Here is a 21,652-nt window from a genome sequence, read left to right as displayed (position 1 = left end):
CCAATCAGTAATCATATCTGCTCTGCATTCGCAAAGTAGGTACCCTTTTCGGCGTAGTTTACGTAGACAGCATTAGTACCTTAGGTACATGACTAGCATGAACCTTTAAAGCAATTGCTGTCCAGTGACCCACTAAAATAAACTGTCACATCAGCCCTGCCTTTCCAATCTTCCAATACAAATACAAAGTAATTGTAGACCCCAATTTTTATCTACTCCAATCAAAAACAACACCTACTCATAACTATCCCGTAACAAACTCGAACAAACGCTTCAAGATACCTATGTTCGCACAGCATCAGGTACGCGGATATAGAATCCAGAGACAAGCAACGAGATAGAAAAAAGGAGGGGGAGAGAGAGATGAAAACGTTTTCGCATTGCCATGGCGATATTCGTCGACAATAAATTTCTGCCTTGACACCCCACGAAAATAATCATCACATGCTCCATCTTTCAACAATAGTCCACGAACTCCAGAATGCGCTCCTATCCTTCTGAGGCACAACCTGACCGCCTTGGTAACTATTATTCTTATTACGTTTCCGATACTCTAATAGATCGATTACGCCAACCTAGCGTGATCGTGCCGCTACTCCTCCTCTTATTTACCATCTTCTACCAATATCTCCATACTTCGCCCTTCTCGCAACCACGGAATCCGGCAGAGGTACTTTGGGACTTTATAGTAACGATCACTCCTGCGAGCGTACTCTATGCTATCGACAGTTGGCTCCATCCACCAATATTCCCGATTCCGGGGTCTATGCTATCAAATCAATCTCGATCGCACGACGCTAAGAGCGAGCTTCTTAAACGAATTCTTGGGATGGGTGGGCCAGGTAACATAATAACATCTGTAGCCGATGCTGGCATAAGAAGTCTCTCTAGTTTATCAAACACTACATTTGTCAAACATAACACCGACCGGCCTCCCGGCCTAGGAAATTACGATAATTCCTGCTTCCAGAACAGCATCCTTCAGGGACTATCGTCGCTAAGACCATTTCCGTTATATCTTGCCAGGGGTCTCGAAAGAGATGGTTCTAGGAGTGATGGGGAGTTAGGCTCAGCCAGTTCATTGCGGGATCTCATCTCGAAGTTAACGGGCGATGACTATAATGGGAAGACCTTATGGACACCCGGAAAGCTAAAATCCTTAGATACGTGGCAACAGCAAGATGCGCAGGAGTACTTCTCTAAGATACTAGATGAAGTTGAAAAGGAAATTATGAAAAAAGTAAAACCTATCTCCCATTCGCCCGGGTTCGAAGCGACTGGTATTAGAGATGATACGGAGGACAGTCAGCATAGTGACGATAGTGGATACCAGTCGCTACCAACCCTTTCTAAAGCCGGATCTGATGCTAGACTTCTAAGACACCCCCTTGAGGGCTTACTGGCACAGCGAGTAGCATGTGTTCAATGTGGCTATTCCAACGGGCTTTCTCTGACCCCGTTCAACTGTCTTACTCTTAATCTTGGCCTCGAACAGACAGAACACGATCTATACGAGCGGCTAGATTCCTATACAGATTTAGAGACTATCGAGGGGGTTGAATGTGCCAAGTGTACGCTACTAAGCTATCAAAAGCTGCTTAAACTCCTCCAGTCTCGTAGGAAAGAAGACGCGACGGAAACCGAATTACGAAAGCTAAATTCTCGGTTAGAGGCCGTGGAACTTGCTCTTGAGGAGGACGATTTCCAAGAAACCACCCTGAAGGACAAATGCGAAATACGTAAACGCGTCAATTCTACCAAGACTAAACAGGTAGCCATAGCGCGATCCCCCCAGAGTCTTGCGATTCATATGAATCGCTCGGTGTTTGACGAAAATACAGGCCAGATGTTCAAGAACCTCGCAGCAGTACGATTTCCGAAGACGCTTGACCTTGGACCATGGTGCCTAGGAAGTGCCAGCGGACCAGTTAATCCCATTCAAGAGGTAAATTCTGCAGACAGTTCCTCGGAAGACGAAGAGCAATGGGTTACAGATCCGAAGCTGTCGATGGTTTCAGGCGACATGAAACCTTCTAAGATCAGTGGTCCACTTTATGAGTTACGCGCAGTCATAACCCATCAAGGACGACATGAAAATGGCCATTATGTATGTTATCGAAGGCACCCCTGTAAGCCGTCAAAACTTGAGGACGAAGAATCCGACTCTGGTATTGGGAGCGAGAGTAACGCAGAAGATGACCAAAGCACACTGGTCGATGGAGACTACGGTGGGTGCACCAGCTCGGATTCCGTCGCAAAATGGTGGCGTCTAAGTGACGAGACAGTGTGGGAAGTATCTGAAGAGACTGTCTTAGCACAAGGCGGAGTCTTCATGCTTTTCTACGATTGTGTCGATCCAAACTCGGTTCTTGTTTCTACAATTCAGCATCATGAAGAAGAAGAGGCGGAGTCGTGCAACGATACCTTCATGCCTCTCGAGGGCCAAGATGTTGATAATGTTATAGAAACAGACGACATTGAGAAGTCAGGGGATGAGCTACTGGAAAATGATGAACAGTCTGAAGATATACCATTGATCGAGGAGCTTCCAGACGACGTCGCGAACCAGTCGAGTGATAATAGCCCCAAGATCGAGGCCAATGGTACACAGCCTCGAGAACCGATATCTGCAGGGTCGAGTCTCATCCCACCTCTTAGGGAAGGCGAAAAGGTGGACTCTAGCATTCCCCTTCACTGGCCTAACAGTTAATGACGAATGGAAATACTCGGGTTTTTCTTGGGCTAGCTTACTATAACAGCTGGATGATAACGGGCAATGAATGTATTATAATAGCCTCCTTCTTTGCATAGCTACGGCGTTCTGGCGGAGTTGGCCATAGAAGGCTTTTCAGGCTTTGTATTTAGCCATGATGCAGCGGGCATGTACTTATTCAGGCGTGTGTACCCTTTGGTGACAACCCCTGGAGAGGGTTGGCAAACAACTTAAACCTCGTCGTTCTTTTTTGTTTATTAGCATCAGTGGAACACTATGTTCCATCCCACGCCATCATTCTAGCTCTCTATTAGATGGCTGTTTTGTACAATCTAAAGGCTGGGACGGAGTGCAAATGAATCACTAGGTTGGAGCATTGGATACGTAGATAGACATACATCTATTCTATCTGTACTTAGTTACGTTGATCATATCGGGCAAAATGTAACGAGACACGTCAACTATGGCATATATATTCGTCATTTTACTAGCTACTATTCCCTCGTGGTGCGTAATAAAGCTTTGCATTCTACCACCCGCGTAGTCGGTCAGCGAAAAACTGCATAATGGGTAACATCTCGTCCCTGTTCTGCGGCATGCCGTCGTCATTTTTCCTCCACTTTACTTCCCGCACATCAGCAAACTCCTTCTTCAACAAGTCTACCGCGTCCTCATCAAGCACCTCGCTTGACCTGCCATGACACGCCAACACCGGCGTCCGGGACTTCTCCCGCGCGCTGACGGTCGGTACAGTGCTCGGCGGTAACGCCCCGCCGATCGACACGACGCCTTCGAAAGCCGTGCCCAGAGCAGCAGCAGTAGCAGCCTCACCCCCCTCGGTCACGTCCACGACCTTCTCGCCTTCGCGGAGCCTAGACGACAGGCCGAGAGCCAGCGATCCGCCTTGCCCAAAGCCGAAGAGCAGGATGTCGTTAGTTTCCCAGCCGCACTTCTCGACGAGCGTCTCCCGAATCAGCTTGCCCAGCACCAGGCGTTCGGCTTTCGAGAATCCGGGGTCCGGGTCCAAATCCCCGGTTGTTGGCGAGAGGGTCAAGTCGTCCCCCCAGTGGAAGTGTCTGGTTGGACGGGCGGCTTCCTCGGCGGGTAGCCCGAGGAGAGATGGGGGAAGGGGAGATACGCCACGGACGGAAATGGATAGGACGCCGGGCAAATTGAGGTTTTTGGCGAAGGTGGCGAATGATGCTTCGGAATCACCTAGACCGTGGAAGAGGATGAGGATAGCGGTTGTGGTTTCTGGGACCTCGGGAAAGATTAGGGATGTGTGCAGGGAGGGTGATAAGTGCTCGAAGTCTTCTGGTTTGGGTATCCTTGTGGGCATTTTAATAGCTATGCTTGACTATTAGGGATTGGGGGGAAGGGGGGTTTGAGTGATAATAACCGGGGAACTACGGGGATAAACTCATTGGTAGATGGCCGGAACCCGGTGATGCAGGAGCTACGCAGCAACGTTTTGAACGGGAGCCGGGGACCCACTTGTACGTGGATGAAGTTGGTTTTGCAATGGAGCTAATAAATACCTAACCTTTTCTTTTAACGCACTTAGGTATTAAGCTAATAAGTATAATTGGGTTAACATTATATACCTAGGTAGGTAGCACCTGGTAGCACCTAGAATACGCTACGTATTACGCCTTAAAAAGTACCTGTTACGCACCTATAGTACCTAGCTCCCCCTCCACTTGTCAACTTTTTCCAACTAGGTTCACAATAACTTCCGAATTATAGGGGTTCAAATAAGGATTGCATTGCAACGCCGTTTTCTCTTTGCAAATCACATCTCACCTTTTTTTTCTTCAATATCGAATGATAACTCGATTCTCACTTTATCTTTTATTTTGATTCGGTACGCGACACTAATAAATTGTAACCTCTTTAGCAGTAAGAGAGAAAGAGAAAAGAGAGAGAAAAAAAAAAAAAAAAAGAGAAAAGGAAAAAGTAAAAGTGAAAAACTGCCAACCTCTTATTATTGCAGGCCCCCAGGTACATAGTAGTTAATATTTCTCTTCCTTTGTTCCTTTTGGACAAACCCCAAGAAGCCCCCAACCACGATCCATTATCGTCTCATTCTGCCCCATCCATTAGCTGTAACATTACCACATTACCACATTAACCCTTCGTCCCCATCCGCCAGTCTTACACCGTCTAGCTGTCCTCTTCCCTCTGTTCCTTCTTTGCCCCCTTTCCGAGTTTTAGGTGGCAAAGCACTTTGTGGAATAGGTAATTCCAAGAAAGAGATATCTAATCTAAGGAAGGAAAGATTACACTACATAACTCCTAAGCCGATGCCCGACAAGCGCCACACTCATTCTACGCTTATCCAATTTCATCTTTAAGGCGTTTGCGCCACCACCAACCAAAACCAAATATCACAAAAGCACTAATAAAGTTGCCTTTCAAATCAAGGTCACAGTTGTGTCCATTCCGTTGTCTGTGAGAAAAGCCCCACATTCTTCCCCCCCTAGTCCCTAGTACATAACCTAGCACACGCTTAGCACACACCCTTAGCGGATTTCAAGCTTGAGCATCCCTATCGGGTCACCCTTATCCCAGCTTACCTTACCCTATCAGGAGTACCATAACCAGCCTATCGTTCCAGCCCAATCGTTCCAGCCTGTGAGCCTGTGAACCGTGCATAGGTAGGAAAGTACAAGTACGGGTCCTAGTTCCTACAATACTAGGATAAGGGTACTGGGATAAGGTAAGGTACCTGCCAAATACTCCCAAATACTCCCCCGTAACTGCCAGCTTGCCCACCACCTCCTGCGATCTGCGGCACCACACCCTTCCGACCTTGTGTCAAAACATTTCTAACCCTTATGCAACGCAGCAACGCAACTCCCTTCTACAACTTCTTCTACTCCTACATAGTTGCGTCGCTGGCAGGTCCTTCCAGAATAATATCCATACCATACCTAATCAATTTTTTATCTTCATCAAAATACTAACGCCTCCTATTCCTTTAGCTATCAACTACTACATCGCCGATATCCTCCCAATCCCCCAACCCCCCCAACTGGTTAAATCAAAATTGACATATCGAAATCGCCAATCATGGCTGCTCCGGGTGTTCAATCATTGAAGGTATGTCGGCGATGTCGCTCCCATGTGCATGTGAATACCGCATCATGAATCAAATCAAATATGCTAATGCGAGATCAATCTGCAGTGCGTCGTTACGGGTGATGGTGCTGTCGGAAAGGTCCGTCTATTTCCAACCTTAACCAACGTCGACCGAGTTTAGCCTTGTTCCAAATCTAACCTCAATGTCAGACATGCCTTCTCATTTCATATACAACAAATGCCTTCCCTGGTGAATACATACCCACGGTGTTAGTAAACTCGGCCCCTTTGTCTGTCTTGTTACCTATTGTATACTGATGCAAGATATTCAGTTTCGACAACTATTCAGCAAGCGTGATGGTCGATGGCAAACCCATCAGCTTGGGACTATGGGATACTGCTGGTCAGGAAGATTATGATAGACTGCGACCGCTCTCCTATCCCCAAACCGATGTATTCTTAATCTGCTTCTCCATTGTGAGCCCGCCTTCGTTTGATAACGTTAAGGCCAAGGTACGTGAACAACTAAAAAGGACCTAACCAGCCAGGCCGATTTACTTGAGAATAACCAGCTAAGTTGGATCTAGTGGTATCCTGAAATCGACCACCACGCGCCCAACATTCCCATTATCCTAGTTGGCACCAAGTTGGATCTTCGAGAGGACCCCGCCACCCTGGAAAGCCTCCGAGCCAAGAGGATGGAACCCGTGTCGTATGACCAAGCCCTGGTCTGCGCAAAAGAGATCCGTGCCCACAAGTACCTCGAGTGCTCAGCCCTTACGCAGCGAAACTTGAAGAGCGTATTCGACGAGGCCATTCGGTATGATACGACATTGATGATAGCTTCTCGTTGCCTAGCCACATACTAATCTAGTCTACAGTGCTGTCCTAAACCCTCGACCTATCCCCCAGAAAGGTGGAACTAAGAAGAGCAAGTGCACAATTCTATAAACGGCACATATCAGCATATATCATTGCTTTTGAAAGTTTTGAAATTTGGTCGAGCAAGCCAGAAAGTTTTTCGAAACGATGAAGGCGTTTTGGTGGACATATAGGAAAGACTATCATCCTCCATGAGGAACCGACGTATTCAGGCATCTTCAAGTTGGCCGACTACCCATATTTCGCGTCCCCTCATTTTGAAATCTACATACCCAGACGTTTTTTGGTGGCCGTTTTTGTCGCAGGCCATGGTATTCGACCAGAAGAGAGTTAGGGGGGAAGGATCAAGTTGTAAAGTCGAAAGCCGTTAGCGAGGAATTGGGAGCGTACGTGAGCCTGCGAGTACCTTATTTTTTTTTTTTTTACAAGAAAAAAAAAAAGAGTTCTGGCACGCTGCCATCTGGTAATACTCTTTACAATCTTGGCCTTCCGGCGAGATTGGACATACGGGTAACCGGGATTAAATATTTCATGGAAATCACCCTTCGTACTAGACGGCAGCAAGAGTCACAATTACCCCTCATAGCATATTCAACTCGCCTTTTCACAATTCTGTAGATAGCATATTTGCGAGAAGAATCAAATTTTCACGGCATGTCCCCCCAAGCATGGTATTATTATTTTTTATTTTCCATTTTCTATGCGTAAACATCTGTCCCTGGGTAGGTAGGTAGGTACTTAGTAGAAAATGTGATTAGGATGAACCAAATAAAAATAGATACACAGACAGAAAAGAAGTATACTGTGTAGGGTATCATGACCGGGCTCCAGGGACCCTCCCACGACGGCTCGGGTGGATAGCATCTTCTACGCCGCCGCCAGCCTTCTTGGCCTCGCCCCCATTCTGCGCCTTCTCCTCTTTTTCGGCCTTAGCCTTAGCCTCCTCCTGTGCCCTCCTCGCGCGCTCCTCGTTGAGCTTCTCGTTCTTGGCGCGGATCTTCTCCTTGCGGTGGGAGGTGTTCCCGCCTCCGCCGGCCGTCAGCTCTACGTTGATGCGGCGCTCCTCGATCCTACCCTTGCCCGCGTCCTTGCCGGTGGCGGGGCAAGTGAAGGTGGTGTGGTGCATGGTCTTCAGGCAGGACTTCATGTGGTCGTACCGGGCGAACTCGACGAAGGCGATGCCCCGGGACTTCTTGGTGCGCGGGTCGTGCAGCAGGCGCACGGAGGTCGGGTGCACGGAGGCGAAGTGCGCGGTTATCTGCGCGGGGGTCGCGGAGTAGGGGAGGTTGCCGACGAAGACTATGAAGCGGACTTTTTTGTTGGAGGAGGAGGAGGAGGGTTGCTGGGGGTCTTCGGCGTCTGTTGCGGTGGACTCGACGTCGACTTCGACCTCGGGTTTGCCTTCGGTCTCGGGTTTGTCGTCCTTGTTTTTGGACTTGGATTTCTTGTCCTTTCTGTCCTTTTTCTCTTTCTTGCTGCTGCTCTTCTTCTTGGAACTTTCTTTACTGCTTTCCTCTTCTTCTTTGCTTTGGGACTCTGCAAGAGGTTGAGGAGCGTCGTCATCATTCATGGGAACGTCTTCAGGCGAGTCATTGGCTTCAATAGCAGCGGCAGCGTCTTCTGCAGCGGCATCTTCTTGGTCTTCGGCAGAAGGAACATGTTTGCGCTCCTTGTCTTTCTTGGAGGACTTGCTGCTCTTCTTCTTGTCCTTTTTGCTCTTCTTGGACTTCTTATCCGAAGTAGGGTCGGCATCGCTCAGGCGTCTTCGCTTCTTGCCTGATGAAGTAGCATCGCCGCTCACGACGGCGGTCGTGGTGGTGGTAGTGGCCGTGGGGTCGTCTTCTGACTTGCGCTTCTTGGAGGGCATCTTGTCTTCGATTCCCATTGTATGAAATGATTTTTTTATGAAAGTCGCTAAAGTGAGCTAGGTTGTTGAAGGCGGCTGGATACACATGTAGCTCTTTGGTACAATAGAAATCCACAAGTTGCGATAACAATTCAGACAGAAAATTTTAGTGGACCCTGCAACTAGCTTGCAGGTGTGGGGTTAGTGTCGAATAGCATCGCATTGTACAATACATACTACCTAATGTAATGCATAGATAGGTTAGGTACTTTCACGTCTTAGGTACATAGGTCCTACATGCATCAATCCATCTATCAGGCACCTTTTTGGACCGATATCCCATTAACCGAATGCTACCTTCACTCCTTCGCGAAAGATATCGTCTGACTTCCACTTGATCACCTCCGTGTCTCGGATCCATCTATCTATCCATTCATCCATCCATCTTTTTATAAATACAAGTGGACTAAGCTTAGGTGATCCAAGTAAGACAATCATGTTCTATACTGATACGTGGATAATCTGGAAACCAATGCCGATAAGGAATTTGAATGCTTTGATGTCCTACCGCATAAACTGCCTATAGTCAACTGAGAATAATAGCTTTACTGTGACACTGACAAGGCACAATCTTCGGGTCTAAATTACTTAATCGTCTCATTTTCAAACCAATTCACATTGAAAGAGGGAACTAGAAAAAACTTACTATCAAAACACTGTAAAGCCCCATAATGCCTTTGCTTTGTCTAGTCCTAGGTCCATTCAATGCTATTCATCATTCATGCACGGCCAGCTGCCAAGCGCTTGGCGCAGCTTAAAGCGCCCTCCAAAAAAAAAAGGAAACGACCACCGTGGGACTCGAACCCACAATCTTCACCAATTCCACCGGATACCGGAAAGTGACGCGATACCATTTCGCCAGACGGCCAATTTTTACTACACACTGGTGTCAATGATACAGCTTGGCAGAGCTATTTCAGTACAAGTAGTCCGAAAAAGAACAGATTCGTGGTCGATTTTAATAATCGCCTATGCTCTAAGTTCACACGGCCCTATTGGATTGACAAACAACACCATTGAAAAATAAAAAGGTTACGCATTATTGGTTTTAGATTTATTAGATCAATTTCGCCTGGTAGTCTGTTCTTATTTTATATCAAGCTTCTACTATGTACTAAAACGTTTTGGCATAGTTTCCAGTATATCCATTTACATAGGTAGTAGCTATTTCAGAAGTTGATAGTCGTGTGTTCAATCTAGTCACCCTTTTCGAATTGAATCAACATTAACTGATGTCTGATTTTCCCAAGATGCTTTCCCAAAATACTAAGTAAAGCTGTTGGGATATTTAATAGGTATCTAATATGAGCCGTGGAGAACTAATATGCTGCTGTTTGCTTAACTGCAACGAAGACTCGATGGGGTGATGGGGTTATGGGAAAAAAGGAGAAGTTGGGTAGGTAGCTGTCAGATAGTAATGCCTATATTATTCACTTTCTCTCTAATATTTTCAAGTTGCTAAACCTTTCATATTAGGTGCTTATATATCACATACAAGATACTATAGAAACGGGTGCGATGACGTCCAACCATAGAGGAAATTGGAGAGCCAGAAGCATTTTGAGAGCTCGAAGTTCCAATCTTGGAAGGCTCATAGAAGATTTAGTAGGAAGTTAAATTAATGAAATAATGCAAATATACTTGGGCCCTGTTTTATATATTCAGAGGCAGTAATACTCGGATACCTCAGGGGTGTTACTTTGGCAAGAAGCGGCGCTGAGTTGTCCTGTTGAAGTAGTCGCAATGTAAATATATGATTGCGCTTTCCTAATTAACGACGTAATGGAGCTAAGCTTCCTTCTTGAGACGCTTCGAAGTTCCTGCGTCTACAAGTTTGGTAAAAGCAGGGCGTACTTTCTCTTCACATTGAATTGGAAATATTTCAAACTTAGGCGGCGAACCTGTACCTTTCCCTTATTCCCTTTTCTTTTTTTTTTCACGTCGTAACACATATTCGGATCCTTGAACACGCCTCTCTCTTTTTTTTGGATTGCCAAATATCAACATTCGTTTCTTCGGATCGATCTTCTTGGTGATCATCCTTACAGTCTTCAGTCATTCGCTTTGTACGATTTATGGAATCTAGAAAAGCAGAAAACGCACAGAAAAGAGAAAAAAAAAAAAAAAAAAAAAAAGGAACGGATAACATAATATAACATAGCACTCATTCTCTCCTCTTGAATCCTCTCTATATCAAAAAAACCAAGTTCCAAGTCCCCATGAATTTAATGAAATTTCTTTTTGTGCGGGTTCTCCTGGGGAATCTGTTACAACTCGCTGTCGCGGTTAGAAATGGTACAATACCCAGCCCTCCAGCTGGTCCACCCAGTAAGTTCTTCTTCTTTCACACTCTTGACTGGTAGTAACCACATAAGCTGATAATAATCCTAGGTTGTGCCTCCCGTTGTATTATAGACAGCATGTTTGTGACGCAGTGTCTCGATACAAGATGCCTCTGCAACCAAAGAGACTACCAGACGGTCTGTGATCTTTCTTTTCCAACAACTCCTATCCGTCCTACTAATTCTCCTTTCTATCTAGTCCCTTTTCCAGTGTCTTTATTCTCAATGCGACTCGAATCGATACGGCCCAGCCCTCAGCCATTCCATCTCACTTTGTATGAGCTATGGCGCTGAGATCTACATGGTTGCTCCCGGTGTGGTGGGTGACGAGCTGCTGCGGTCTCGGGAAGAAGACTACTTGGCCGGGCGAGAAGTCAAGCCAGTTCCAGGCCTCCAACTGAGACAGGAGAGTGTTGCGGGCATAGGAACGATGACGGTTACTATCACCGTCACGGACTTCATAACGGTGTCCTACTCGCTCATCACCTACACCCCGACCTCACCTCGCCCCAGCCCGTTCCTCGAGACAACGCATGCAGCGGAAGTAACTACTTCCTCGTTAAGCAGGCCTTGGGTGATCCCTGTATCAGAAGGCACTGAAGGGGCTCGGTCGAGACCGTCTTTCTTCGGACTTGTATTGTGGGTCGCGTCTGTAATCATGCTCGATTGCTGGATGGACATGAGCAATCACTAGGTAGAATTAGGCGAGTATATCTCCATTGTCGATTTTATTTACGACGTGGATATCGAAGTTTGTTGTTAGAAAGAGGGACGAAATGTTAATGACAGGGCGTCGATGATCGCCCATGTAAAGTTAGCCATTGTGATAATCGTCTTTAAAATTAAATATCACGGTCCCATCCATCTGGCTGCCAATCTCGATTTGTACTTAGTAAATCCGTAGGGCATAGAATAGAATGAACTTTTAATACAGAACCTCACAATGGGAGCCCGCTGTGTAGGGGGTTCGTCTATATGCAATTACTAAATAATGAAAAATACTCATTGATTTGCGGGGTATCATATTTTGACCTTCCTGCTTCCACTCTCACGAGGTTACAGGTAATACGTCTGAATATCTTTGGCACCTATATTCATTTCCAGACTGCCCATAGGTACTCAGTAGAACAATAACTGCAAGGGCTTCTCAGGATCAGCATATCGCTCCTTGAATTCATGACGGGCCAGCCAGCGGGCTAGGGGCAACATGGTCTCTTTCATATCCATGATGCCGCGCTTCTTCTGGTCGATATGCGAAGCGTCTACGACCAGACGCTCGAGCTTGCTTAGGTTTAAGGCGGCTAATAGGTATGTTAGTGACCTGTTCAAAGGATATATATATACTTCAGGGGAAATGGGAAGCGGAACTTACAGTTATCGACTAGATCTGATAATCGAACGGGAGTGCCCACCGCGACGCCCGTGCGGTGTTTCTGGAGGAATTGCACGCTTTCTTCAAGCTTGATGTGCTTGGCGAACTAGGGAATTATAAGTACCTAGTTATAATAACTTGAGATTGCCCTCCTACCCCTTTATCGGGTCGGATGTGTTTGCTGTACGTACCAATTTCGCGACTGTGTTGTTTTTGGACTGATATTTCCGGACAGCTCTATACGTCCTGTAAGCATTCATGTTGGGACGAAGGGAAAAAAAAAAGAAAAAGAAAGTGGAGTACCTGACGAGATCTGCGGCTCTGAGACCGGCACCGGTGACGATGATGGTATGTGGTGCACCATTCTCCTTGGGTGCTTCTCCTAGGGTCTTTGGATCCGCAAATTGCTCTAGAAACTTTGGCAGATTATCTAGATTTCTCGTCTCCTGGAAGGACGTTGTGTCTGTGATGTAGTTTGCTAGAATGACCTGTTAGTTATTTTTTTATTTTTTATTTTTTATTTTTCATGTTTTTGTTAATGTAAAGGGGAAAGGGTGAAGTCATACGTGATATGTCCAGCTGACTGAGCTCGACGGGTTTTAAATCTGTTCCGAATCTCCTGATTTTCTTAGATATATGGTCTGCGAGAAGTAGGTTGTCTACCATGGATATCTTCTTGTTTACCCCGGTTTCTAAGTCGAGATACTCTTCATCTTCCTCATATGCTTGCTTTCTTCGTTTGCGCGAAGCAGGCTCGTCGTTGCGAGTGCGTTTCTTGGACTTGGCTTTTGCGGCTGCGGGTTGCTGCCTTTGAACCTGAGTCTCGGCCATTTTAAGTATTCTGATTGGCCTATTCTAGAGTATGAATTTACTTTTGGGGTTGTCAATTTGATGGTGTTATGTTAAAGTGTTGTGATGAGATGAGAATGAGAATTGTTGATGAGAAGAAAAATTCAGTTAACCGTTGAGGTCATAGAACCCATAATAGATATTCACGTATCCGAGGTTTTCTTTAGCATACCTTACCTCCATGTACTATGTATTGTACACTGCTGTACGTACCGAATACCTTGTATCTTTGAATTATCTAATCTAAGCCCCGCCATGCCGCCGACATCCCACCAAGGATAGAAAATTGCCCCGCGTCACACGTTCAATGTTCAACTGTTCGCCGGAAGAGTCAAAAAAAAATAAAAAAATATCGGCATCTTATCATCACCCCATCATACGTTAATTACTCACGCCGACGAACCTATTTAAAGGGGGAAAATTCTAAAGTTTAAATCTGACCTTTCTCGTCCCATTTGAAATTTGTATCATTCACATATACACACATAAACATGTCTGAAGCTCCCGTCGACCCGGCCCAAGCTTCGGGTTCTGTCCCTCCAGCCGAGGGCGAAGCTCCCGCTCAGTCCAAGAAGGGCGCAAAGAAGGCCGAGGCCAAGGCTAAGAAGGAAGCCGAGAAGGCCCGAAAAGCTGCTGAGCGAGAAGCTGCCGCCGCTGCTCAAAAGGCTGCTTCTGGCGGCAACGAGGATCTCGCCAAGGACAATTATGGCGATATCACTCCTACTACCAAAGTTGCCGCTGACAAGGTGCAGTTAAAACACCTGGGAGACCAACATATTGGGAAATCCGTGAAACTACGAGCCTGGATTCAAAATTCTCGTATGCAAGGCGCAAAGATGGCTTTTGTCGAGCTGCGAGAAGAGCGCAACTGGTCCATACAGGGCGTCATATCTGCCAGCGCCGAGGGCAAGCCCGTCAGCAAGCAAATGGCTAAATGGGTTGGGAGCATACGGCTAGAGAGTTTCGTCTTAGTTGAAGCGACCGTGCAAAAGCCTCTCGAGCCCGTCAAGAGCTGCCGTGTCAGCGACTACGAGCTACACTTAACAAAGGTCTATTTAATCGCTTCTGGCCCCGAGGTCCTTCCCCTGGGTCTCAACGCCGCCAACAGAGCTATTTCTAGCTTCGAAGACGAAGACCCCTCAGCGCCCGCTGCTGCTGCCGCTGCGCCGGCAGAGGGTATCGAGAACTTGAGCATTACCGAGTCTGCGGTTGCGCCGTCTGCGAGCTTGTCCACCCACTTGAATAACCCAGCTCTACACAAGCGAGCACCTGTACAGCAGGCTATCGCCGATGTTCGCATGACCGTGCGCAAGCTATTTAGCGAATATCTCGACTCTAAAGATTTCGTCCAGTTCGAGCCCCCCTGCCTAATCGGCGCCGCCTCCGAAGGTGGCGCGAACGTGTTTGCCCTGCCCTACTTCGAGAAGCAGGCTTTCCTGGCGCAGTCGCCCCAGTTCTACAAGCAGATCGAAATTGCTGGTGGCCGAAAGCGTGTTTACTGTATCGGGCCCGTATTCAGAGCAGAGAACAGCAATACCCCCCGACACATGACTGAGGTAAACGCTTCTTAACAATATTTGTCTGCTATCTACTTACTGGCCAACTAACAAATTTGTGTAGTTCACTGGTCTCGATCTGGAGATGGAAATTGAAGACCACTACCACGAGGTCCGTGACATGATCGAAGGCGTCATGCTTTACATTTTCCGAGGCCTCCAGGAACGATGCAAGGAGCAAATCGAGCTAGTCCGGTCCATTTACCCTTCGGACGAGTTCCTGCTACCGGAGCCCGGCAAGGAAGTACGGCTCACCTTCGCCGAGGGTCAGAAGCTGCTGCGCGAGGAAGGCCCCGAAGAGTTCCGCAACGTTTCGGACGACGAGGACATGAGCACGCCGCAAGAAAAAGCGCTGGGGGCCCTGGTGCGCAAGAAGTTCGGCACAGACTTCTACGTGCTGGACAAGTTCCCCGAGGGCGCGCGCCCCTTCTATACGATCGAGGACCCGGAGAACCCCAAGGTCACCAACGCCTACGACTTCTTCATGCGCGGTCAGGAGATTCTGTCCGGCGGCCAGCGTATCCACATCCCCGAGCTGCTCGAGGCCCGCCTGCGCAAGAAGGGCATCGACCCCGCGAGCCCCGGCATCAAGGACTACGTCGACGTCTTCCGATCCGCCGGCGTCCCGCCCCACGGCGGAGGCGGTATCGGCCTCGATCGTGTGGTTGCTTGGTATCTAAACTTGCCCAGCGTGCATCTCGCGAGCTATTACCCTCGCACGCCCAAGAGGTTGACACCGTAAGGGGTGAGTAAGTACGTACCTAAGGTATCTAGGTAGGTAATGTGTGGTTTAGTTTTTTTTCTTTCTCGAGGCCTGCTTCGATAAATAAAGAAGGAATGAGAGGGAAATGTAAATAGAAGAGGAGAAATGAAGAAATTTCTTAACGATTCAGGGGCGACGACAACGACGACGTATTGGTCATACTCGAACCGAGATTACGAGTAGATTCCATTATAGATACAACCCAATAAAATAAAAATTTCCAAGTTAATTAATGCTTTGCGTGTCTTTAACATCGATGAACAAATCAATTACCTAACTACTAAAATGGTAAAGAGTTTTGCTTCGCGGCTCTGAGTTCCTGCGAACAGAGAATAAGTAAAAGGGGGCTAGGTACCTATTTCGGGACCTAGGTAGCAACAGGATAGTGGGATCAAGAATATGGATGATAAATTAACATAAGATGAGGTTACCTTTTATTTAATCATATATTCGACATTTCCCAGCGTGCAGCATCATCTAACTGATCATTTATGTACCTGGTATTTATAATGATATCCTATCGTGATACCACTGACTTACCGTCTCTCTCTTTCGCTCCTGTTTCTCTTCCCTTCACATTACTTACTTGCTAGTGTACAATTGCATGCCGCATGCCGCATTTTCCCCAAGTAATCATTCCACGGCATGATACTTCTTCTTCTTCCATCCACGCATTTATCCCAATTAATATTTTAGGTAAATAGGTACCTCCCTCCCTCATCACTTCGTTTCCAATCCCCATTCAACTGCCTACGCTTTCCATCGAGCATCGATCTGCTTTTTCCGGACCTGCGTTTGGGTTGTTAGCGTCTGTGTATGCTTCACTTAACTATTTAAAGGAAAACGAGAAAAAGAGATAAAAAAGGGGGTGGGGGGAGGAGGAGAAAGAGGGAAAAAATAGGAGAAAAGCCTTACCATAGGTCTCAAAGCCCCCACGCCCGCCACAAGCGCCGCCACGGTGCCCACGAGGGAAACCTTATTGAAGCCCTTCCCCAGGACATCAAACGCCAGACTAGGCGTGACCCTGGTGCCAAACACGTCGACGCCGTACGCGAGGACCAAGCTGGTGCTCTCGAGGACCGCGGGCGCGGTGATGATTTTCTTAACGCCTAGCACGTCGCGCTGGTGCGTGATCATCATGCGTGGGTCCAGCTCGATGGCCGGGAAATACTTCGTAAGTCCCTCTTCGAGCTCAGCGGGGGTCGGGTCCCGGCCCACGGGACGGCGGGGTTCGAGGGCCATGCGCGGGATACCGACGATGGAGCGGGATTCGGGGAGGTATGCTAGGACCTGCCGGGTCGTTATGCCCTGTCGGGTTTTGGTTACGGCGAGAGACGTTATAGGAGCCGAGACGATAAATGTTTTAGATACGACGGATGGGAGGTACGGGCTGGTGGGAAGGTCGACCGGGTCTAGGGAGGAGTAGTTGACAAGGTCCGCGAGCGGGCCGCGGTCGTTGGCGTAGTCGGATTCGTATAAGTCCGATACGACGATTTGGTACCCCTTTAGCCGCTGGGACTGCGAGTCTCGCAGCTTGTATTGGCCGAAGAACGAGCATACGAACCAGTTCTCTGCAATAGCACAACTGATGTCTTTGGTAGGGTCTATGCCTTCGTAGGTAGACGAGGTTAATACTTGTCCGGATACAGTATCTAGGAGGTAGACTGAGAGTGAAGCCGTTTGTTCGTTAACCGTTGCTACCACAAGGGTGTTAGGGTTCAAGTATTTATACTTGACAGTTCGGTCTCCTAATACTCGGCCTATAGATGCAATGGGGTCGTGCGTAGATCGGCTTGCTACCTCAACAATCTTCTGTCCTGCAGGGGGGTTGAAGGTCCAAGTCGAGATTGCGACAGCTTGTTCGCCCTTAGTCAAAAATTTCACCCCCCGGATTCCACCGTCACTTGTGCGAGTGACGATAGTTTGCTTAGGGGCCCATGTGCTGTTCAACTCAGCAATCTTCCCACCTTCACCGATAGGTAGTAACCAGGGTCCAGCGTCGCTGTCCACTACAACAGCACTTTCAACAGGCGGGAACAAACCAATCGGCATCGATTCAACCGTCTTGCCCGTATCAGATTTGACGATGATGAATTCCCCATCAGCTCCGCGGACGGTAACGAATCCGTTCGCATCATCTGCGTAGATAGCCCTCACATTCCAGGGCTTCTTTCCGGGAGTCTCGTTTGCCGATTTAGACCAGACGATTCTCCCGTGGTTGCCGGTGTCAATACCGTACAGTTTGCCGCGCTTTGTCGCGAGAACAACAAGCTTATTGAAACCGAAACTATCTCGTGTCAAGGTTTTGCTAGGCTCTACGGTTTCCAAGCCAAGAAGACTAGCTGAAAGACGCTCGGGAACAGTTTTCAGGTACGCGGGTAGGTATTGCAGTTCGTCGATGTGACGGGCCACACGGTGCACAAAGGCGGACCAGGGGTCGGTATGCGCCTCGGCCTCTAACGTTTTCGCCAGGTCTTCCGATTCGGGAATTTCCGCCCACGTAGCAGCTACTGCGCCGCTCAGACCTTCAGGTCGAGTCCAAGATACGTCGCCGTTGACAATTTGAGTCCAGTCATCTTCATCCGTAACAATAGCCGACCGGACGGCGAAGGTATCTTCGGACTTCTTGATGACCTCGGAAACACCGTGGATAGCATCAAGTTTCGGTACTCTCGTGTCCAAGGGCCAGCGACCTAAGATGCCGTGAGAGATAGAAGAGGTGATAATAACCTCGTCGGTAGTAACTCGAGTGAAGTAGACATTGGCAGCTGAGGAGCTAGTAGAGAATGCGCTTCCACCGTCGAGCAAAGGTAGGTCATATGCTTTGCTAATAGCGTTGCTCTTGAGATCGATGTGGAACACATCTGCTCTGCTCCCTTTCTTAGTCCGGGTGTGTACGAGGAAATGCGGCGAAGAGCGGAGGGTATGGGGCGCATGAACTTCCACACCAACGGCATCGACCACAAGAGGGAACTCCTGTCTGCTCTTAGAGCCGAGGACGTTGACCTTGAGCTTTGATAAAGTGTTATCCGTCCAAGCGACGACGGGAGCCGCAGAGTTGGCCCCGACGAACTGGACATCCTCGGGCTTCTGCACCTCGCCCTTCGTCCCGAGCACGATTTCGTCTAGCTTCTTTCCGGTGAGAGTATCCAAGGCGATAACCTTGAGGGTATAGGATAACAGCGACCCATGTAGGGTGACGACAAACACCTTCTCGACGTTGGTGCTGACTTGCAGCGGCACATCATTAGTGACCTCCCTGAATTCCCATACCACCCTGCCCTCGACGCCGTCTATTCTTCTCGCAACCGTCGTGCCGTCTTCCCGATGTAACGCCAATACGTCCTTGTGGCCTTTCTCGGTCAATTCCATAATTTCCAGATCCTTCACAGCTCCGTCGAAGTCCAGCGTCCAGACATTGCGGCCGCTAATAGCATCCCACGAATGAACTGAGCTTCCCAGAGCACTCGTCAGCCACGTCTCGTCCTCGCCAGCTCGTAGATGGCCACCCCCATCGGTAACATTCTTATTTAACAACTGTCTCCACACGATAGCGCCATTACCAGGGTTCACGGCGCCTAGAACACCTAAATCGCTAAGTGTATACAGCAGACTGGCCTTTTCCTGGGGCCTCGGTCGGTGGAAGAAGGTAGTCTCGCGCTGGGGAACGCCCAGGAGCTCGTGGTGGAAGTCGATGTGATCGACCTCGTCCTTGAAGACGGCGCGCACGGCGGCAGGGAGAGCTAGAAGTAGGGCAATGGATAACGACTGCACCGGTAAATGCATCTTGGTCGGATGCGTAGAGATCTAAATCTACGCGACGAAAGATGGCTTAGTTGGGAACCGGGATCGGAGTTGTGATCGTGGAATCAGTAATTATCTGGCATTTGCATAGTTAGGTGGCATCAATGGGGGGGTCGAGAGATAAAGTCGGATGGTCGAATAAGTCGAATTCCGGGGTTAGCAAATCAGACCCATGATACAATGCTTACGTAGGTAGCTGGTACGGATTCGTACCTAACCTACTATTACGTAATTTTATGTACAGAATGGGTTTATTCGGTTACATAGTATGAGTAATGTAACAATAGCATCAATTGGTATCTCTCGAAGCACAACTATCATCTACGCCTGGTATTACATGGATCGTTATCAAGACTTCCATCTCTCCATCTTGACCGTTCAGTTTGAAAAAAAGAGGAAAAAAAGAAAAAAAACACGGATTATCTGCTCGAACAGCCCTGAATAGCTTTGTCATGGAATATCGTCCTGGAATCATGATTAACCATTATTTATATCTGACCTTGAAAAAAGCCTAGATATTTGAGATTTACTCATCGGCAGTTCTATGCTTTCGGTTAACCAAAGTCCATTTGATCCAAGTTAATGAGACCAAAACTTACGCCTTTTTGGGCCGACCTCGACCTCGTCCACGCTTAGGAGCAACCTCTTCCTCGTCAGCTTCGGCGGTCTTGGCCTGACGGCTACCTTTTCCCTTAGGTGCTGCCTTCGGCGCTGCCTTCGTAGCTGCCTTGGGTGCTGGCTTAGATGCCGCCTTTGGAGCCGGTTCCTCATCATTTTCTTCTTCCTCCTGCTCCGATTCAACAACCTTTGCCTTACGACCGCCCTTCGCCTTGGGCTTAGCCTCAGCTTTAACTTTAGCCTTGGGCTTGGCCTTAGGAGTCGGCTCCGGTTGCTCATCTAGCTCATCATCGTCAGATTCGAGGGTTGGAGCTTTAGCAGCAGCCGTCTTTTTGCCTCGTGCCTTAGCAGGGGCCTTAGCAGGAGCTTTGGCGGGAGCTTTGACAGGTGCAGCCTCCTCTTCAGGCTCTTTCTGCTCCTCGTCCTCGTCCTCGTCCTCGTCGGCTACCTTCTTAGCCTTGCGGCCAGCTTTGGTGGTCTTCTTCTTGGGAGGTGGGGCATCCTCTTCTTCGTCTCCCTCATCTGTCTTCTTGCGGCCACGCTTGGCAGATTTCTTGGGAGCAGCCTTCTTGGGGGCTTCATCTTCCTCATCCTTGACGTGTGTGAGTTATAAAAGCAAAAATAGAACAGAATGGGGAAACTTACCTCGGAACCCTTTGTCTTCTTCTTGGTAGCGGCACGAGCACGAATAGCAGCCTGGCCGGGGTTGTTGAATTCGGGGTCCTGGTAAGTTGTTAATCACTTTTCCGATGGAAAATGTGCATTAAAAAAAGAAAAAAACACTTACTCCTTTGAAATCCTCGGGGTCGATATGGCCTTGAGTCACGACACGGCGAATCTTCTCTTGGATATCAGGGTGATCCCTAGGGATGAAGAATTAGCGAAACAAATGGACAACGTGTGGTTATTTGTTTAAGACTTACTCTAATTCATCGTAGCCATCAATCATGTCCCAGTCGTAATCACCCTCGCTGGAGATTTTCTCCTGGATATTGTTGACGGTTTTACCGGAGACACAACCCCTTCGATAATGTTAGTTGGCAAACTATAAACGGTAACTAACTACCTGGGTATCCAATCAACAAAAGGTATGGAGTTAACATACCAGTGTCGCCATTTGTAAGATCCGTTTTCAAGTTGAGGCAGCTCAACCCAGACACCGAGACGCAGTTCACCCTTCAGGATTTTGACGCTGGCCTTCTTGCACACGGTATCCTGGCAGAGGGCACGGCCAGTCTTGGCGATCTCTAAAATGCAAATTAGCTACATTAACCAGGGTATTTAAGAGGAGGGAGGTGGGTGCGTAGATGAATAAACTAGTGATAGGATATAATGTAAGGGGGTGGGCGATAATGATGTCAAGTAGGAGGAGATAAGTGAAATTCACAACTTACCAATGCGATAAGACATGATCGTGCCGTATCAATTCGAGATATCTCAAATATACGGCACACTCTCGTTGGATACGGAAAATTAGTATCAAAGTAGGGTGATGTCGAATGAGGTAGAATTGGTATTTTAGTTGCGATGAGATGGAGTTTTTCTTTTGCTAAAATGCGAGGGGTGGTTTGGCCCTGAGAAAAAAGATGTGATTTAATGCAGGACCGGTGAAGATGGGATTGTTCGTTTAAGAAAAATTCCTAAAGAAACTGCAATTTGAAAGATGCGTTTTCTTTAGAACGAAGAAAAAATATTAATTGTAGTAGCGCATTTGAAATTAAAAAAGATAAAAACGGAGAGAGAGAGAGAAAATAACCTCATGTGTT

At 47.8% G+C, this 21,652-nt stretch overlaps 9 protein-coding genes and 1 non-coding gene across 10 annotated transcripts; 4 read left to right on the top strand and 6 right to left on the bottom strand.

Moving 5' to 3' along the window:
* The first annotated feature begins 162 nt into the window (after positions 1-162).
* On the top strand, positions 163-3,182 carry F4812DRAFT_442786 (cysteine proteinase). Its single transcript, XM_047935340.1, has one exon. It carries the CDS (start codon positions 482-484, stop codon positions 2,708-2,710), a length of 2,229 nt encoding a protein of 742 aa, XP_047786930.1. The 5' UTR covers positions 163-481; the 3' UTR covers positions 2,711-3,182.
* A 60-nt stretch (positions 3,183-3,242) lies between these two features.
* Positions 3,243-4,052, bottom strand: F4812DRAFT_462674 (alpha/beta-hydrolase; the record flags this gene model as incomplete). Its single annotated transcript, XM_047938085.1, has 1 exon — positions 3,243-4,052. One exon carries the CDS (start codon positions 4,050-4,052, stop codon positions 3,243-3,245), a length of 810 nt encoding a protein of 269 aa, XP_047786929.1.
* A 1,357-nt stretch (positions 4,053-5,409) lies between these two features.
* On the top strand, positions 5,410-7,352 carry F4812DRAFT_442783 (P-loop containing nucleoside triphosphate hydrolase protein). Its single transcript, XM_047935339.1, has 6 exons — positions 5,410-5,815; positions 5,901-5,933; positions 6,005-6,063; positions 6,127-6,307; positions 6,382-6,614; positions 6,676-7,352. Exons 1-6 carry the CDS (start codon positions 5,786-5,788, stop codon positions 6,743-6,745), a joined length of 606 nt encoding a protein of 201 aa, XP_047786928.1. The 5' UTR covers positions 5,410-5,785; the 3' UTR covers positions 6,746-7,352.
* On the bottom strand, positions 7,353-8,707 carry F4812DRAFT_442780 (uncharacterized protein). Its single transcript, XM_047935338.1, has one exon. The coding sequence runs from the start codon at positions 8,559-8,561 to the stop codon at positions 7,491-7,493; it is 1,071 nt and encodes a 356-aa protein (XP_047786927.1). The 5' UTR covers positions 8,562-8,707; the 3' UTR covers positions 7,353-7,490.
* Positions 8,708-9,365: 658 nt separating this feature from the next.
* On the bottom strand, positions 9,366-9,450 carry F4812DRAFT_t138. Its single transcript has one exon. It is a non-coding gene; the product is annotated as a tRNA-Arg (tRNA).
* A 1,552-nt stretch (positions 9,451-11,002) lies between these two features.
* Positions 11,003-11,618, top strand: F4812DRAFT_462671 (uncharacterized protein; the record flags this gene model as incomplete). The annotated part of the gene is made up of 2 exons (XM_047938084.1): positions 11,003-11,062; positions 11,124-11,618. 2 exons carry the CDS (start codon positions 11,003-11,005, stop codon positions 11,616-11,618), a joined length of 555 nt encoding a protein of 184 aa, XP_047786926.1.
* Positions 11,619-11,758: 140 nt separating this feature from the next.
* F4812DRAFT_467197 (U3-containing 90S pre-ribosomal complex subunit-domain containing protein) lies at positions 11,759-13,127 on the bottom strand (the record flags this gene model as incomplete). The annotated part of the gene is made up of 5 exons (XM_047938622.1): positions 11,759-12,225; positions 12,297-12,402; positions 12,488-12,533; positions 12,600-12,774; positions 12,863-13,127. 5 exons carry the CDS (start codon positions 13,125-13,127, stop codon positions 12,044-12,046), a joined length of 774 nt encoding a protein of 257 aa, XP_047786925.1. The 3' UTR covers positions 11,759-12,043.
* A 283-nt stretch (positions 13,128-13,410) lies between these two features.
* On the top strand, positions 13,411-15,693 carry F4812DRAFT_442773 (aspartyl-tRNA synthetase). The gene is made up of 2 exons (XM_047935337.1): positions 13,411-14,701; positions 14,766-15,693. The coding sequence occupies exons 1-2, from the start codon at positions 13,637-13,639 to the stop codon at positions 15,441-15,443; spliced, it is 1,743 nt and encodes a 580-aa protein (XP_047786924.1). The 5' UTR covers positions 13,411-13,636; the 3' UTR covers positions 15,444-15,693.
* Positions 15,694-15,864: 171 nt separating this feature from the next.
* On the bottom strand, positions 15,865-19,407 carry F4812DRAFT_442770 (DUF1620-domain-containing protein). The gene is made up of 2 exons (XM_047935336.1): positions 16,380-19,407; positions 15,865-16,253 (listed from the first exon to the last, which is right to left on the bottom strand). The coding sequence occupies exons 1-2, from the start codon at positions 19,248-19,250 to the stop codon at positions 16,215-16,217; spliced, it is 2,910 nt and encodes a 969-aa protein (XP_047786923.1). The 5' UTR covers positions 19,251-19,407; the 3' UTR covers positions 15,865-16,214.
* A 387-nt stretch (positions 19,408-19,794) lies between these two features.
* On the bottom strand, positions 19,795-21,296 carry F4812DRAFT_462667 (uncharacterized protein; the record flags this gene model as incomplete). Its single annotated transcript, XM_047938083.1, has 7 exons — positions 19,795-19,810; positions 19,868-20,478; positions 20,532-20,609; positions 20,674-20,749; positions 20,810-20,908; positions 20,992-21,133; positions 21,281-21,296. The coding sequence occupies 7 exons, from the start codon at positions 21,294-21,296 to the stop codon at positions 19,795-19,797; spliced, it is 1,038 nt and encodes a 345-aa protein (XP_047786922.1).
* Positions 21,297-21,652: the final 356 nt, after the last annotated feature.

This window comes from Daldinia caldariorum (assembly GCF_022478825.1).
Source record: "Daldinia caldariorum strain CBS 122874 unplaced genomic scaffold F4812scaffold_19, whole genome shotgun sequence".
In the NCBI taxonomy this organism is placed as follows: domain Eukaryota; kingdom Fungi; phylum Ascomycota; class Sordariomycetes; order Xylariales; family Hypoxylaceae; genus Daldinia; species Daldinia caldariorum.
Note: the sequence above shows the minus strand (reverse complement) of the source record. Positions and strands in the feature narration are given on the sequence as shown.

Bases quoted from the DNA above. Each gene is read 5' to 3' on its own strand.
- F4812DRAFT_442786 (XM_047935340.1), top strand. From the start codon at position 482: ATGCGCTCCTATCCTTCTGAGGCACAACCTGACCGCCTTGGTAACTAT.
- F4812DRAFT_442783 (XM_047935339.1), top strand. From the start codon at position 5,786: ATGGCTGCTCCGGGTGTTCAATCATTGAAG. The intron at 6,308-6,381 runs GTACGTGAACAA...AGTTGGATCTAG, and splicing joins TTGATAACGTTAAGGCCAAG to TGGTATCCTGAAATCGACCA. The intron at 6,615-6,675 runs GTATGATACGAC...TCTAGTCTACAG, and splicing joins GTATTCGACGAGGCCATTCG to TGCTGTCCTAAACCCTCGAC.
- F4812DRAFT_442780 (XM_047935338.1), bottom strand. From the start codon at position 8,561: ATGGGAATCGAAGACAAGATGCCCTCCAAGAAGCGCAAGTCAGAAGAC.
- F4812DRAFT_442773 (XM_047935337.1), top strand. From the start codon at position 13,637: ATGTCTGAAGCTCCCGTCGACCCGGCCCAAGCTTCGGGTTCTGTCCCT. The intron at 14,702-14,765 runs GTAAACGCTTCT...AAATTTGTGTAG, and splicing joins CCCCCCGACACATGACTGAG to TTCACTGGTCTCGATCTGGA.
- F4812DRAFT_442770 (XM_047935336.1), bottom strand. From the start codon at position 19,250: ATGCATTTACCGGTGCAGTCGTTATCCATTGCCCTACTTCTAGCTCTC. The intron at 16,254-16,379 runs GTAAGGCTTTTC...ACCCAAACGCAG, and splicing joins TGGGGGCTTTGAGACCTATG to GTCCGGAAAAAGCAGATCGA.